At 39.8% G+C, this 15897-nt stretch overlaps 1 protein-coding gene across 1 annotated transcript in view; it reads left to right on the top strand.

Moving 5' to 3' along the window:
* The first annotated feature begins 6727 nt into the window (after nt 1-6727).
* The window catches only part of RNPC3 (RNA-binding region (RNP1, RRM) containing 3), a 56483-nt gene continuing 47313 nt past the window's right edge, over nt 6728-15897 (top strand). The window contains exons 1-5 of the mRNA XM_006831039.1: nt 6728-6919; nt 9053-9100; nt 9452-9567; nt 11366-11449; nt 13379-13490. Of these exons, the coding sequence (XP_006831102.1) occupies nt 6728-6919; nt 9053-9100; nt 9452-9567; nt 11366-11449; nt 13379-13490 (552 nt within the window). The remainder of the gene's footprint in view (nt 6920-9052; nt 9101-9451; nt 9568-11365; nt 11450-13378; nt 13491-15897) is intronic.

The raw sequence follows: 15897 nt of genomic DNA, 5'->3' as shown, positions 1-15897 counted from the left end.
TTCTCAGATTGCTTGCTCAGCATACATATTGAATATTTATGGTAAAAGAATACCACCCAGGTGCACACCTCTCCTGATTTGACACCATACATTGCCCCCTGGTTCTGTTTGAATGACTACCTTTTGGTCTATATACAGGTTCTTCATGAGCTCAAGTGTTCCAGAATACTCATTCTCCACAATGTTGTCCATAGTTTGTCATGACAAAAAGAATCAAAAGCCTTTGCCTAGTCAATAAAGCACAGGTAAATATCTTTCTGGCATTCTCTGCTTTCAGCCAAGATCTATCTGATGTCGGCAATGACATACCTCTTTCCACATCCTTGTTTGAATCCAGCTTGAGCCTCTAACAGTTCCCTATCAATGTACTGTTGCAGCCATTGTCGAATTATCTTTAGCAATATTTTACTTGCACCTAGAATTAATGATATTGTCCAATTATTTCCATGTTCCATTGGGACACCTCTCTTTGGAATGTCTGTCTTCCAATCAATTGGCCAGAGAGCTGTCTTACAAATTTCTTGGCACAGATGAGTGCCTCCAGTGCTGCATCAGTTTGTTGAAAGATTTCAATTTGTATCCCATCAATTCCTAGAGCTTTGTTCTTTGCCAATGTCTTCAGTGCACCTTGGACTTTTTCTTCAGTACTACGGGCTCTTGGTCATATGTTACTTCTTCTTCTTCAAATGGTTGAACGTCGACCATTTCTTTTTGGTACAGTGACTCTGTGTATTCCTTCCATGTTCTTTTAATGCTTTCTGCATCATTCAGTATTTTGTCCAAAGAATCCTTCAGTATTTCAAGTTGAGGTAGGATATGCAATTTATATATATATATATATATAGATATAGATAGATAGATAGATAGATAGATAGATAGATAGATAGATAGATAGATAGATTTCTATAACAGAAATGAAAATATAAATTGTGGATTGGGAAAAAGGAAAACATTTATTTTCAGTTACTATGTTTTGGAATCCTGTTGTGGTACTATAGGACAAACACTGGACCACAAGATCAGTATGCACCGTAAGGTCATCTTTTCAAACTTACCAGCCATTCCTTGGAAACCCTGTATAGGGTCGCTATGAGTCAGAACCAACTCTATAGCACTTAACAGCGACAACTAATGTTTTGGATACTTTATTACACTGCAATAGACAACTAAAACATTGGCCAATCTAGTCCCCAGTGTTCTATTCTTTCCAGTACAAAGGATAGAATAGAAGCAGGAATGGTATTGACAATTAATAAGATAGTAACATTTCAACACCCAAACAAAGTTAGGGAACTAATCATACAGATATTTTGGGAGAATGTGTTCCTGAAAAATAGAACAGAAAGCGCAAAGACCTCAATCAAGATAAGCCTGAAATTTTCAAGAAAAGATGGGCCATTATGTCTATTCCAGATTGAAGGATGAGACAATAGATTAAGTCAGAAAAGAAACATACTGTGTTTTGAACTCAGTTGTGACCCCCAAAAATGATGTTGAACTTGTTTGGAAACAATATCGTTGAAGATGTCATTAGTTAGCACAAGGTTATATTAAGATAAGGTGGACCCTAATCTTTTCTGGGTGGTATCCTTATAAATGCCTTTGAATTGTGGTGTTGGAGGAGAATACTAAAAGTGCCATGGACTGCCAAAAAAACCCAATAGATCTGTTTTGAAAGAGGTGCAGCCAGAGTGCTCCTTGGAGGCCAAGATGGCTAAACTTCGTCTCTCATACTTTGGACATATTGTCAGGAGGGAACAGTCGCTAGAGAAGGATGTCTTTCTGGGTAAGATGGAGGGTCAGAGAAAAAGAGGAAGACCTCCAATGAAATGGATCAGCCAGGTGGCATCATTGATGGACTCAAGTGTGGCAGCGGTAGTGAGGTTGGCCCAGGATCGGACATTGTTTCGTTCTGCTGTGCATGGGGTCGCTATGAGTCGGTTCCGACTCGATGGCACCTGACAACAACAACAATCCTTATAAAAGAGCAGAAGAGACACACAGATATATAGAGGAAAGATGACCATGTGAAGGCATATTTAAAACAAAAGTGACTATCAAACTGAGAGAAACTTAAAAAAAGGCAACAGGAAAAAGCATGGCATCAAAGATTTATTGGAGTCAGGCAGGAAAGAAGGTGTGCAAGAACAATAGAATGGTGGTATGTTTTAGAAATCAAGAAAAAGTTATATTTCAAAGAGGAAGTTGTCAAGCATGTCAAATACTGCTATGAACTTTAAATGAGAACTAAAAAAGTTCACTGGATTTAGCAATTTGGGAAAATCTGCTGATCCTAGCAATAACTATTCTGTGGACTGATGGGATCAAAAGTCATATAAAAGGGTATCTCAAAGTGAGTTGAAAATGAAGTAATGAGGATAATTTACGTCTCTCTCTAAAAGTTCAACTGTAAAAGGATAAAGGAATATTTTTGGCAAGAAGCCAGAGAATAATAGGATCAATCTCTCTCTCCACTCTAGTTTTTAAGGCCTTTCAGAAATAGGCTCTATCTGTTCTCCTGACTTAATGTAAAGAAATAGGACCCTGGGGGTAGAGAAAAGAGTTTAATATGGGCACCCAAATAATCACATCAACAGTGAGAGAAACTGGGGATATGGATCAAAGGAAAACACTAAAGGAAGAAACACTGCTCCTTTCTGAGAAGGTCCTCAGTGATGAAGATGAACTTTGTCCCAAGAAAACCTAGTTCCATCAACAAATGGAACTAGAGAGAATTAGAGTGTGATGAAGAACTAATAATTGATCAATAAAATAAGATACTTTCAACTTCCACCAGCTTTCCCTCTTTCCAATCCCCAACAAAGATAAAAAAATCAAAACCAAGAAGACATCCTTCTCTAGCGACTGTTCCCTCCTGACAATATGTCCAAAGTATGAGAGACGAAGTTTAGCCATCTTGGCCTCCAAGGAGCGCTCTGGCTGCACCTCTTTCAAAACAGATCTATTGGTTTTTTTGGCAGTCCATGGCACTTTTAGTATTCTCCTCCAACACCACAATTCAAAAAAAAATAAGAACCTATGGTTCTTAAATATTATAAAGAGACATCCCAGACACCTTAGTCAACTCACAAGGATAATATGGAATATGTTAATTCTTCAAGGAAAACACAGAAATACTATCTTCTGAAACCACATAAATTATAAGCATGAGATATTTCATTAAACTTGTACTGTCAAGTTGATTTAGTCTCATGGTGTGAAAGTTACAGTTCTGTATACACTTCATTGGGCTCTCAGTTTTCACTGCCATGATGAGATCTAATATGATGCAGTCACTGCCATGATGTGATCTGATGTAATAAGCTCTGATCTTATCTAATTACCTTATGTACTGTAAACCTTCATGTCTGTGATGTTAAATAGGCCAGATATAGTCTACAGGATTAGGTCGTATCTTAATTCAATCTCTTCTGAGATATAAAGAGAGTGAGAAGTACCACCCATTTGCGATATTTATAACAGTTCTAGATAACTAAGATACATGGTGATCCAATGTATTAATTTCTCACTAAAAGATTTTCAATTTTGTGGTATTTTCAGATGCAGATCACCAGGCCTTATTTCTAAGGCATTTCTTGTTGTTGTTGTTAAGTGCTGTTGAGTTGATTCTGACCCTTAGCGACCCTGTATAGGGTTTCCGAGGAGCAGCTAGTGAGCTTGAACCGCTGACCTTACAGTTCAAACAGCTTTGCAGTCGGGCGCATCAATCCACAGCACCACACCAGGACCCTCTAGGTGGATTCAAAACACCAATCTTTTTGTTGGTTGTTATTGCTAAGTGCCATCAGTTGGTTTTCTCCCATAGCAATGTATAATGTTTCCAAGGAGCAGCTGGTGAATTGAAGCACAGACCTTGTGGTTCAAACTGACTTTGCACTCCAGCACACCAAGGCTCCTTTTTGTGTCACACACTAATCATTTGTACCGACATTAGATCTGTTAAATTCCTTCCAATGAAGTCATATCATTGTGAAACTGTGATATGACTGTTTGTGATTGCTGTGATAAATGAACAAGTGCATCACGGAAATCATCATGGAAGAGGAAATTAGGTGACACCTACTTTTGCTGTGAAAAAGTTAGACACATTAAGGGCAACATGAACCAAGAAATTTGGGGACCTCTGGGATAGACAGGAGAAGCAAAGGCAAAGGTATATATATCTAAGAACAGACAACATCCATCTCCACTCCAAGATAGAAAAGATTAAAACACATTATGTTGTTATTGTTGTTAAGTGCCTTTGAGTCAGTTATGACCGATAGTGACCCTGTATAGGGTTTCCAAGGAGCAGCTGGTAAGCTTGAACTGCCCACCTTGAAGTTCAAAGCGACTTTGCAGTTCAGCACATTAACCCATAGCACCACACCAGGTCTCCAAAACACATTATGTTGTTGTTGTTATGTCCCGTAGAGTCAATTCCAACTCATAGCGAAAACACATTGTATATACCTCCTATTCCTAAGCCATACCTGATATGAACAACGAGAGGTAGAGTTTGAAGGTGACCTACCAAATGGACTTGAACTGTTGGTAACTAAAAGTGACCAGAAAATTATGAAATCTGCCTGAGCTATTGTCAAAGAAGGATAAGACAAATTAAATTGAGTACAACTGAAAGCAATTAAGTGAAGAGAAAATAAAATTCTGTCATGTTTTTATCTTACTGAGTTGCATTGCCTCAATTATTGTAGATAACATCCACTAAACTCATCTTGATGGCCCATGTGGCATGTCTTGACTGTAGTAGGCAGTTGGTAAATATTAAAGTGAATTGATTCATGTATTCATTCACTGAACAAATATTTATAGAATGTCTACTATGTACTAAGCATTTTACAACCCATAGGGACACTAAAGAGTCCTGGTGTGGTGCTGCGGGTTAATGCGCCAAACTGTAAAGCCCTCTGAACTGCAAGGTCAGTGATTCAAGCTCTCCAGCTGCTCTTCAGAAATCCTATACAGGGTCGCTATGGGTCAGAACCAACTCCACGGCACAACAACAATAACAGAGACACTAAGAAAAGCCTGCAAAGGATTATGTTTAAAATAACATGCACACTCCAATCACAGTTTATTCAACTACCTTCTTTGACCCTCCACCCCCATGGCCTCACCCCAGCAATTAATTTCCAAAGGAATTTATTTATTTACATATGTTAATCTAGTCTGTCTTTTCTATTAGCATGCAAGTGTCAAAAGATCAGGTATAGGCTTGGTCTTCCTCCTCTCAATTCCCAAGCATTGATGTGTCCCAGAGATCTATATAGTGCCCACTCTGCTTTCTCATTCCTTGGATTTAAATAGTATTTGTTGGTGCCATATTGGTATCCAGTGCTATCCTTTCCCCAGTATGTTATATTTACACATCCAGCTGCCCACTTGAAACACAGATACTGAATATTGTTGTTAGTTGCCATCAAGTCATTTTGAAATCTTGGTGACACATCCATGCAGAGGAGAATTGCTCCATAGCATTTTCAAAGCTGAGAACTTTCAGGATCTGCTATCAAGGCCTGTCTTTCAAAACATGTCTGGGTGGGTTCGAACAGCCAACATTTCATCTATAAGTATAGTATTTACCTATTTGCACCACTCAGTGACTCCCAGGATACTGAATAGGTACCAATTATGGATTGAATTGTGTACCTCAAAATAGGTTGTAAATTGAGTCTGCAGGTTAATGTTCTGGGCTGCAAAGTTGGTTTGAATTACAAGATCAGCAGTTCAAACTTACAAGCTGCTTCTCAGAAACAGGGTCACTATGGAGTTCTGGTGTGGCGCTATGTGCTAATGCATCAAATTGCAACGTTATTTGAACTGCAAGGTCAGTGGTTCAAGCTCACCAGCTATTCCTTGTAAACCCTATACAGGGTCACTATGGGTCAGAATGGACTTTAAGGCACTTAACAACAACAACAACAACTAAAAGAGTGCAAACCTACTGAATGGCACTTAACAACATACCTACAGATGTAATCCCATTTGTGAAGGCTTTCTTTGATATGTTAATGAATTCATTATCAGTGTGCAGTGTGTTTTAAACTACTCACTTTGAGATACAAAAGATTAGATTAGGCACAGAAGAAAAGCAGCACAGATGCGGGTAGTGGCACTCCCCATGAAGACAGACAAGGAGCTGAGAGGCACAGTGGCTGCAACAAAGGACTCAAACACAGGAACAATGTTTGAGGAGGTGCAGGACCAAGCAGTGTTTGGTTCTGTACGTAGGGTCGCCAGCAAGGGACCTCATTGAACAACGCGCTGCTCCAAACTTCGCTAGGAACTCCTACTCCCAGGTCTCCGTTTGCACATGCGCAGGAACTAGTTTTTGCTGTCCTTGAGTTTAACTCAACGCTGCTGAGCTCCTTTGTCCCTTTTATGATTGAGATCTTTTTTAACCTTCTTGTCTCTCACGCACAGATATTTGCTTTCTAGTACCTTCTGCAGTTACTTAAAATTTAAATCACGTTACTTTCCCATTACTGTAGCACTTCTTGAGTCTGTTTGAGAAAGGCGTTTCCGAAAGGCTATCATCCTTCCGTGGCTTAATTATCGCGAGAAAGCAGCCTTTACTCGCGGTATTTCCTTGTTTTCCAGAATCCTTAGCGCGAAGTGGAAAAACACTCATTAGCTCTGCTACTGTTGCTGCCGCCGTTTGTACAGCCGCTTCCGGTGGTGTCTCCTTTGGGTTCTCCGAGGGCAAATGGCGGCCCCCGAGCAGCAGTTACCTAAATCGAGAGGTTGCCCGAGCTCCTCTTCTCTTTCCCCTCCGCGGGGCGACCGAACCCTTCTAGTGCGGCACCTACCCGCAGAGCTGACAGCTGAGGAGAAAGAAGACTTGCTGAAGTACTTCGGGGCGCAGTCCGTCCGCGTCCTGTCAGATAAGGGACGACTGGTAAGGGAGCGTCCCTCCCGAGCCGACCTGGAAGGCCCTTGATTAGTGCCGCGGGCAGCGGGGGTTCTGACTTTAGGAAGAACACAGAGAAAAGTGGGGAAGGCGTTCTTGTGTGTTACAGACTTCCCCATCTTTACTCTTGTGTACCAGATTATCTTGCCTCCAAATGAAGTCGTCATTCACTGGAGCCTTCGTTAGTCACAGTGCTGCAGAAAAGGATGAGAAAGGCGAGGCAAAAAAAAAGAGAAAATATCTTAGTTATATTCTTTAATTAGGACCCACCCAGAGAATCACAACGCTTCTGAATTTGGGATGTTAGATGCCATTAAATTTATGAAACATTTAATCTTTGTGCATGTATAAGCCTATGTCAAAATACTAAGTTTTTGTTGTTGTTTTTTTAAATCAAGGATAGTCATGAATATCATTTGGTTATGAATCGGGCTGCTAACCTCAGGGACAGCAGTTCGGAACTACCAGCTGTTCCTGTTAGTTTCGAACTAGTGAAAGAAAGATGAGTCTGTCTGCTCCCTTAAAGATTAACAGCCTCGGAAACCCTCTACGGGGTCGCTATGAGTCGGAACTGACTCCACGGAACATAACCACAACAACTGTATATATCTATTGGATGATGCTTTATGTGGGCTTCTGTTGGTTAAGTAATAATTATTGTTGTTTTAAGTACTGTCAAGTCAATTCCGACCCATAGTAACCCCATATAGGGTTTCAAAGGAGCAGCTGGTGAGCTTGAACCTCCGACCTTGCGATTCAAACGACTTTGCAGTCTAGCACATGAACCCACAGCACCACACCAATAGTGATGCTTATTTACATACTATAATCTGTGTTGGGACAAGATGTCAGTGTTTTTACAGTCTTCCAGGCGACCCTATTGTGTAACCAGAATTAAGAATCGCAGAATTAGAGGAAAGAACAATTTTGAACAGTAAAAGTATCATCATGCAAATGCAAATATTCTGTTGCTCAATTAAAACATTCACATCATCTTAGATCAAATTAGATGAAATGAAAATGTGTGTTGTAACTACCTTGTTGTTATTTTCGTTGTTAAGTGCTGTTGAGTTGGTTCTGACCCATGGCAATCCTGCATATGGTTTCCCAAGAAGAGCTAGTGAGCTTGAAACACCGACCTTGTGGTTGAAACCAACATTGCAATCCATCGTATTAACCCACAGCGCCAGACCAAGACTCCATAATGGTCCTAGAAAGCATGAATAGTTCTTCCTTAAGTTGACAGTTCTTGCTTAAACATCATAATGATTCGTACACTCTTGACATTTGTTCCTTTCCTCTGATAGTTTTAGAAGTATTTATGGAGTCCTGGTGTGGCACTGTGGGCTAATGCGCCAGACTACAAAGCTGTTTGGTGGAAATCCTATACAGTGTCGCTATGGGTTGGAATCGACTCGATGGCACTTCACATGGCACTTACAGCAACAACATGGTTTATGTACATATGTATGTATATACCGTGGAGTCAGTTCCAACTCATAGTGACCCTGCACAGGGTTTTCGAGGCTACATATCTTTACAGGATAGAAAGCCTCATCTTTCTCCTGCAGAACAGCTGGTAGTTTCGAACTGCCTACCTTGCGGTTCACAGCCCGATTCGTAACCACTACGCTACTAGAGCTCCTTATACACTCTTAATTCTTATTACAAGAATAAAACACAGAAAACATGCCTGGAGGAATGATTTCCCTGTAGATGAACATTTTTTAAATTTTGCAGTGAGTTGTATAGAGAAAGGTTAGGATTATTAAAAGTGTTATAAATGAAAGATATTTTAAAATTTTTTTAATAGTTTAAAGGTCATCCTCAGTCTGTGATCTGTATGAAAGTATATGTAAATGTGTCATGCACATGTGTGTGTGTGTGTGTGTGTGTGCATGCAAACCTTTATAAGAGGAAAAAAGCATCTTAAAATCTGTGACCCAAAGAGGTTCTAAACTATGTATACTGAAGCTAATAAATGGCTAACTGACCTCAAATTTTCATCTTTTCCCATGATTTATTAATGTGTGAAATCACTGTATACTGCTTAAATGTCAAATTTCTTTGTTAGAAACTGAGATTATGTTGGAAATAATTTTTACCTTAATTCTCTTTCAGAAACATACAGCCTTTGCCACTTTCCCTAATGAAAAAGCAGCTATAAAGGTATGACTTGTTTTGTATTATTAATGTGATCAGCAGTTTTCTATTATATAATGCTTAGTTAAGAACTAGAAGGTAATAATTAACTGTAGTTGTTAAAAGCAAAAATGTTTGTATTCCAAGAATTTGACTCAACAACTTAACAACAACACACTTAACAACAACAACAACATGACGCGCCGATAGATTAATATATGATAAAAAGTTAACATTCTTGGAGTGGAAATGGGTAAGAAGGAAAAGTTAACACAACAGTTAACAAAGAAATTTATAAATTATTTTGCATATGGTCCCTAAGAAATGTTAGATCACCATATCCTCATATTTTATATTTTCCTGTTCTTCCAATTCAAGGCATTGACAAGACTCCATCAGCTGAAACTTTTAGGTCATACATTAGTTGTTGAATTTGCAAAAGAACAGGATCAAGTTCGCTCTCTATCGCCTTCAAACACTGAAAAAAAGAAAAGGTATGTAGATAGATTTCCCTAACATTTTAACATAGAATGTTTTCAGATTAGCAGGTAAGTAATTTGAAGCAGAGTAAATGTTTTATTTCTCCTTTTAATCTAATATATTTTTTTTAAAAAATGCTCCTTATTTTGTTGTTACTGTCAAGTTGATTCATGGCAACCCCACGGTGTGCAGAGTAGAACTTTCTAATAGGGTTTTCAAGTTGTGACATTTCAGAAGCCAAGACACCTTGGGGTGGGTTGTAACTGTTAACCATTCAGCTAGTAGTCAAGTGCTTAGCCATTTGTGCTGCCCAGAAACACCTAATTGTACTTGAATTTCAGGAACCTGAATGTTGATTTAGTATTGCTGGGTTCTGGGCTCCATTCCGACTTACAGTGATTCCATCTGACACAACTGAACTAGCCCATAGAGCAGGAGGGAGCAATCTTTTTTCTGTCAAAATTTATAACATCAATTGCCAGCTATACAAAATGATCAACTTAAAGATTAGCCTGCTATATTTGGTCTAACATTTAATTATTTCACCCCTAATGTGATGGCTAGAACTGTGGATGCTTTGGCAGGGCTAGACCAAATGATTTCGCCAGCCCTATGTGGCCCATTGATGCCCTGGTATGCACTGGACTGCAAGGTCATTTTGAACCACGAGATCTGTGGGTTCAAGCTCACCAGTCACTTCTCGGAAGTCCCTATATAGGATTGCTGTGAGTTGGAACCGACTGGATGGCACTTAACAACAACAACAACAATATAATGATCCATGGGCTGGATGTACCCAGTCCCTGCCATAGGAATTTCTTGACTGTATTCTTTAAGGAAGTAGATCACTAGGTGTTTGTTATATGGTGCCTTTGTTGTTGTTGTTAAGTGCTGTCCAACTGTGTAGGATTTCCAAGGAGTGAGTTGGTGAGTTTGAATCAGTGATCTTGCGATTCTAACTGACCCTGCTGTCCAGTGCTTATTCTTCAGCACCACACCTTAAAATTGGTTCAAATCCAGCCTTTCTGTTAGTAATTGAGTACTTAACTGTTGTGCCACCAGAGCTCCTAGATTTAATATTAGAAATTAATGTGACGTGTGAAGCATTCAACTTTAAGTGGAGAAAAGGTCGCTGGGCTGTATTAGATACAGCAGAGTGTCCTGAATACGTAAAGCATAACCATTGAAATCAAAGATTAGTATTTGATTGCTGGCTGTTCATCTTTGACTCTTTATAATTACATTATCTTCCAAATATGCCTTATATCAATGGCTCATAAAGTGTGGTCCCTAGGCCATCTACATCACTTCAGTAGGATCTCATCTGAAATTATAAAATAGTTTTTGGAACTTACCCCAGTCTGTTGAATTAAAAACTTGGAGATTAAGGTGGGTTAAGGTCCCAGCAGTCTATTCTGACCCTCAGTGAGATGAATTGACACAGTAGCAGCAGCAGTACACTCAAGCTTGACACCAGTTGTGAGACTGGTGCAGGACCAGGCAGCTATTTTCCAAACTCTAAGGGTAAATATTCTGTTTTCTTTTTGGGTAATGTGAATAATTTATCAGATCTCTATATAGGATTGTTGTGAATTGTAAATGAAATGTAAAGTGTCCAGAATAGTGTCTCGAACAGAATAGGTGAACCATAAAGGCTAATTTTTATGTCCCTTCCTTTGCTTGAGAAATGCTTACAAATTTTATTGATTTTGGAGCTGTTTATGGTGCCATTTGTTTAGAAAATTAGCTTTCTGTACTGTATGCAGTTTTTACTTTATTCCTTAAGATCAAATTTGATTGTCTATTTTCTAGATCTGATGACTCTGTGGAAGATGATAAAGAAAAGAAAGAACTTGGTTGTTTAACAATAGAAAATGGAATTGCACCAAACCATGGGTTAGCATAATTTGTTTGTACTTTTGATTTTATTGTTCTGTGTGTATATAAGGCAAATAATATAGCATTTTAAATTTTATTTTAGTATATGCCATGCCTATTTTTTATAGTGTGTTGATTAAATATTTTGAGATAAGAGAATTTAAATTTGTGGCACTGTAGGATGAACACTTAACCATAAGGTCACTTTGAACTGCAAGGTTGGTGGTTCAAATTCAACCAGCTGCTCCTCAGAAACCCTATACAAGGTCACTAAGAATCCAAACCAACTTGATGGCTCTTAATAACAACAACAATTGTGTTTGAAGAAGTATCTCTAAGTACTTTTTTTCAGAGTAAAAGCTCTGATAAGAGATGCCTTATTAGATATTTTTCTTTAAGCAGCTTTTATTTTTTCATTTTTATGCATTTTTCTTTATTGCAATGTGAAAGTAAGTTTCCTTTTGAATGTACTTATTTGTATTTGAATATTAAAAGTACCATTGACTTCCAGAAGAACAAACAAATTTGTCCTGGAAGTACTTCCAAAATGCTCTTTGAAAACCTGGATGGCAAGACTTCATTTTTCATGCTTTGGATATATTATCAGGAAGGACCAGTCCCTGGAGAAAGACATCATACTTGGTAAAGGGAGGGTCAATGACAAAAAGGAAGACCCCCAGTGAGATGAAGTGACACAGTAGCAGCAGTGATAGAGCCAAGCATAACAACAATTGTGAGACTGGTGTGGGACCAGGCAGTGTTTAATTTTGTTGTGCATGGGTTTGCTGTGAATTGGAACCTACTCAACAGCACCTGACAACAGAAACAGTAAATCAAAGAGTGCAGCATTAGTTAAATATTTTTGTTAGAAGACTACCTGAATTGAATTATTGATATGAAACTATTTTGAAGACATACAGCCTTTTCAGGAGTCAGGTGTGGAGCTGTGGGTTAATGAGCTGGACTGCAAGGTTGGTTTGAACCATAAGGGTAGCAGTTCAAGTTCACCAGCCCTTCCTCAGAAACCCTCTACTGAGTCACTATTAGTTTGAGCAAACTTGACAGCACTTAAGAACAACAACAATAGCTTTTTTAGCACTGTGGCCACAGCCATGAGTATGCTAAGACTTAAAAAAGGCTTGCCTCCTGTGTCCTCTGCTATGGCAAGGAGAAAATCTCATTGGACCTCTGTAATACAAAAATCACCAACGCCAACTACCATCAACAGATATGTAAAGTGATCAAAGATGGGTTGATTATTTGCAAGATTAAAGCTGCCCGTTCCCAGGTTCTATACCAGAAAATAATTGAAAAATATTGAAAGTACCATGAACTGCCAAAAGAACAAACAAATCTGTCTTAGAAGAAGTGCAGTCAATGCTCCCTGGAAGTGAGGATGGTGAGACTTTGTCTCTAATACTTTGAGTACGTTATCAAGAGGGACCAGTCACTTGAAAAGGACATCATTGTTGGCAAAGTAGAGGGTCCACAAATAAGAGGAAGATCCTACCTCCGGCCCCAACTAGGTAGATTGACACAAACGTGACAGAATTATGAAGGTGGTATAGGACCAGGCAGTGTTGTATGTAGGCATATATCAAAGCCTGTGCCTGAAGATAAAGGAGAATGTGTTCAACACAGATTCTGAAGAAATACATCCACTGTCTGAAGGCAGACAAGACCCACAGAAAACTCCTAGCTGACCAGCTTGAGATCTGCAGATTAGTAGTACTACAACCAAGGAAGCACACAAATAGCTTGAGGCCACAAAGGAGGAGGTCATCAAGACTTTATAATGCAGAAGAGACCAAGAAATAAAGCTCCCCTTTGTCTATTCTTAATAGCTTCAGGAATTTTATAGATCGGTTATTCAATAAAGCAAACCTTTCACTGCCTGCTAAAAAGACCAAAACCTGATAATAAGCATTTTAAATGTTTTTATTTTAGGCTGACTTTTCCTCTAAATTCATGCCTCAAGTATATGTATCCACCACCTTCAAGCACAATCCTGGCAAACATAGTAAACGCCTTGGCAAGCGTACCTAAGTTCTATGTACAGGTAAGTAGAATAAGACATATTTTCATAAAAGTAAATGCTTGTATTGCTGAGATATTATTTCCCATGGAATTTCTCGTATTCATGATTGATGTTGTTAAGTGCTGTCGAGTCAGTTCTAACTCATAGAACCTTGTATAAGGTTTTTGAGGAGTGGCTGGTGGATTTGAGCTGCTGACCTTGTAGTTCAAACTGACCTTACGGTCCAGTGCTTATCCTACAGAGCCACACCAGGACTATATTTATTAATAATAATGTCCGATTATTCCAGAAAGGCTATGATGCATAATATTTTCAAATTTTGGCATCTTAGTGTAATGCTGTAGGATAAGAACTTAACAACTTTCAAATCAGTTACTACTGTGTTATTGTTCATGTTTAGTACCATCGAATTGGTTCCGACTCATAGAGACCCGGAGTAGGGTTTCTGAGGAGGAGCTGGTGAATTTGAACCACCGACCTTGCAGATCAAAATGACCTTGTGGTTGAGTGCTTATCCTACAGTGCCACACAAGGACTATTACTGTTTTTCTTGTTGTTGTTAAGTGCCATTGAGCCAGTTCTCACTCATTGTTACCCTGCATAGGGTTTCTGAGGAGCAACTGGTAAATTAGAACCATAGACCTTGTTCAAACCTACCTTGCAGTCGAATGCTTATCCTACAGCACCAAACCAGGACTTCTGTTGTTGTTAACTGCCAATGAGTCCATTCCGACTCATAGAGCACTGTATAGGGTTACCAAGGAGTGGCTGATGAGCTTGAACTGCCGACTTTGTGGTTGTTCAAGCTGGCCTTGCAAACCAGCGCATTAACCTACAGCACCACACCAAATAGGAAAATAGAATTTTTTGGTAATTGTCACTGTAATACACTTTTACATAGAGATTCTTAAAGGGAAAGACATAATGGAAACCCTACCAGATACATGGTAATAAGTATATAAAAAAAATTTGAATTATAGACTGTAGATGATTTTTATTGTCTTTATTATACTTCGCTGCTTAATAATTTCACAATACTCAGAGAAAAGTATATAAAAACATGTAAGTAGACATATTGCCATAGTCCCGTCCCCCCAAGTGAGGAAGGTGTAATAACTACATTGGCAGATAAGGAAACCGTGGCCTGCACAACACCACACATTGCCAGATAGAGGAGCAGGGAAGGTGTGCTCACTCAGGTGAATTGGGGAAGTTGAGGCTGGAATAGCAGCTGCAGCCTCTTTCAAAGCACCGTGTGCGGTGGGGTGGTTGGGAATACAGACGGGTGTGTGTGTCCCTAGTTTGTGGACATGTGCTCCACCAGCTTCACGGTGCCCAGGAAGTGGCATGGACAGTATGGAAACACATAGGGCAGTCAGTACCTATGTGGTGTAACGCGTAGGTGGCTCACCAGGTTACTAGAGTTCTAGAAGGCACGGTCACAGGTGAAAGGCCTGACCGTGGAGTACATCAAAAGGTAGTGTTACAGCAGCTGCACTAACTGCAGAGGCAGCTGCTGTCCTCCTGCATGTCCAGGGTGAGCTCTTTAGCTGGCTGCTGCTGCCAGTTTTGGGCTGTGCCGTATATTTGTGGGGCACACACTATGCATATCGATGAGCAGGTAGTAGTAGTAAGGCAGTGAAGATGTGGAGGAAGATGTGTCCACCTGCTGGTACGGTGGGTCAGTGGTATCTGGGGAGGTCTGTAGGGTGAGCATCCAGGGCTGCAACAACATCACCTGGGAGGTGGCCCAGCATAGTAAACTTTTTGGTTCCAGAAGTGGCTGAAGGCACGAGTTTCGAAGGTGGCTCCAACTTCCAGAGCCAAAAGAAGCTGTAGTAGTTCTTAATAGTAGCAATAACTATTTTTGTAGAACTGACAAGTATTTTAGGAAAGCTAATCTTAACAGCCTTAGTGTGGCACTATAGGATAAGCACTGGACTCCTAACTATAGGTTAACAGTTTAAATCCACCAGTTGCCCCTTCAAAACCTTATACGGGGTCGCTATAAGTTGGAACTGACTCCACAGCACTTAACAGCAGTCTTCTGAGGGAGTCCAGGTATGGCATTGTAGGACAATCACTGGATTGATAACTGCCAACTTGGTGGTTCACTCCACCAGTCCCTCCTCAAAAAACCTGTGCAGGGTCCACTATGAGTTGTAACCAACTCAATGACACTTAACAACAACACACAATCTTTGGAGGGGGCTTGGTGTGGTATAATCAGTGTTTTAATACCGTAGCTGCTGGTGATTAGAACTCACCAGCCCCACCAGCTGCTCTACTGATGCGGCAGTCTACTCTTATAAAGATGTTGTTAAGTGCCGTCGATTCTGACCCATAGCGACTCTTTATAGGGTTTTGGAGGAACAGCTGGTGAACTTGAACCGCTGACCTTGCAGTTCAAACTGCTTTGCAGTCTGGC

Source organism: Chrysochloris asiatica, unplaced genomic scaffold, assembly GCF_000296735.1.
Source record: "Chrysochloris asiatica unplaced genomic scaffold, ChrAsi1.0 scaffold00002, whole genome shotgun sequence".
Lineage (NCBI taxonomy): Eukaryota > Metazoa > Chordata > Mammalia > Afrosoricida > Chrysochloridae > Chrysochloris > Chrysochloris asiatica.
The sequence above is the reverse complement of the archived record's forward strand: the minus strand, read 5'-3'. Positions and strand labels throughout refer to the sequence as shown.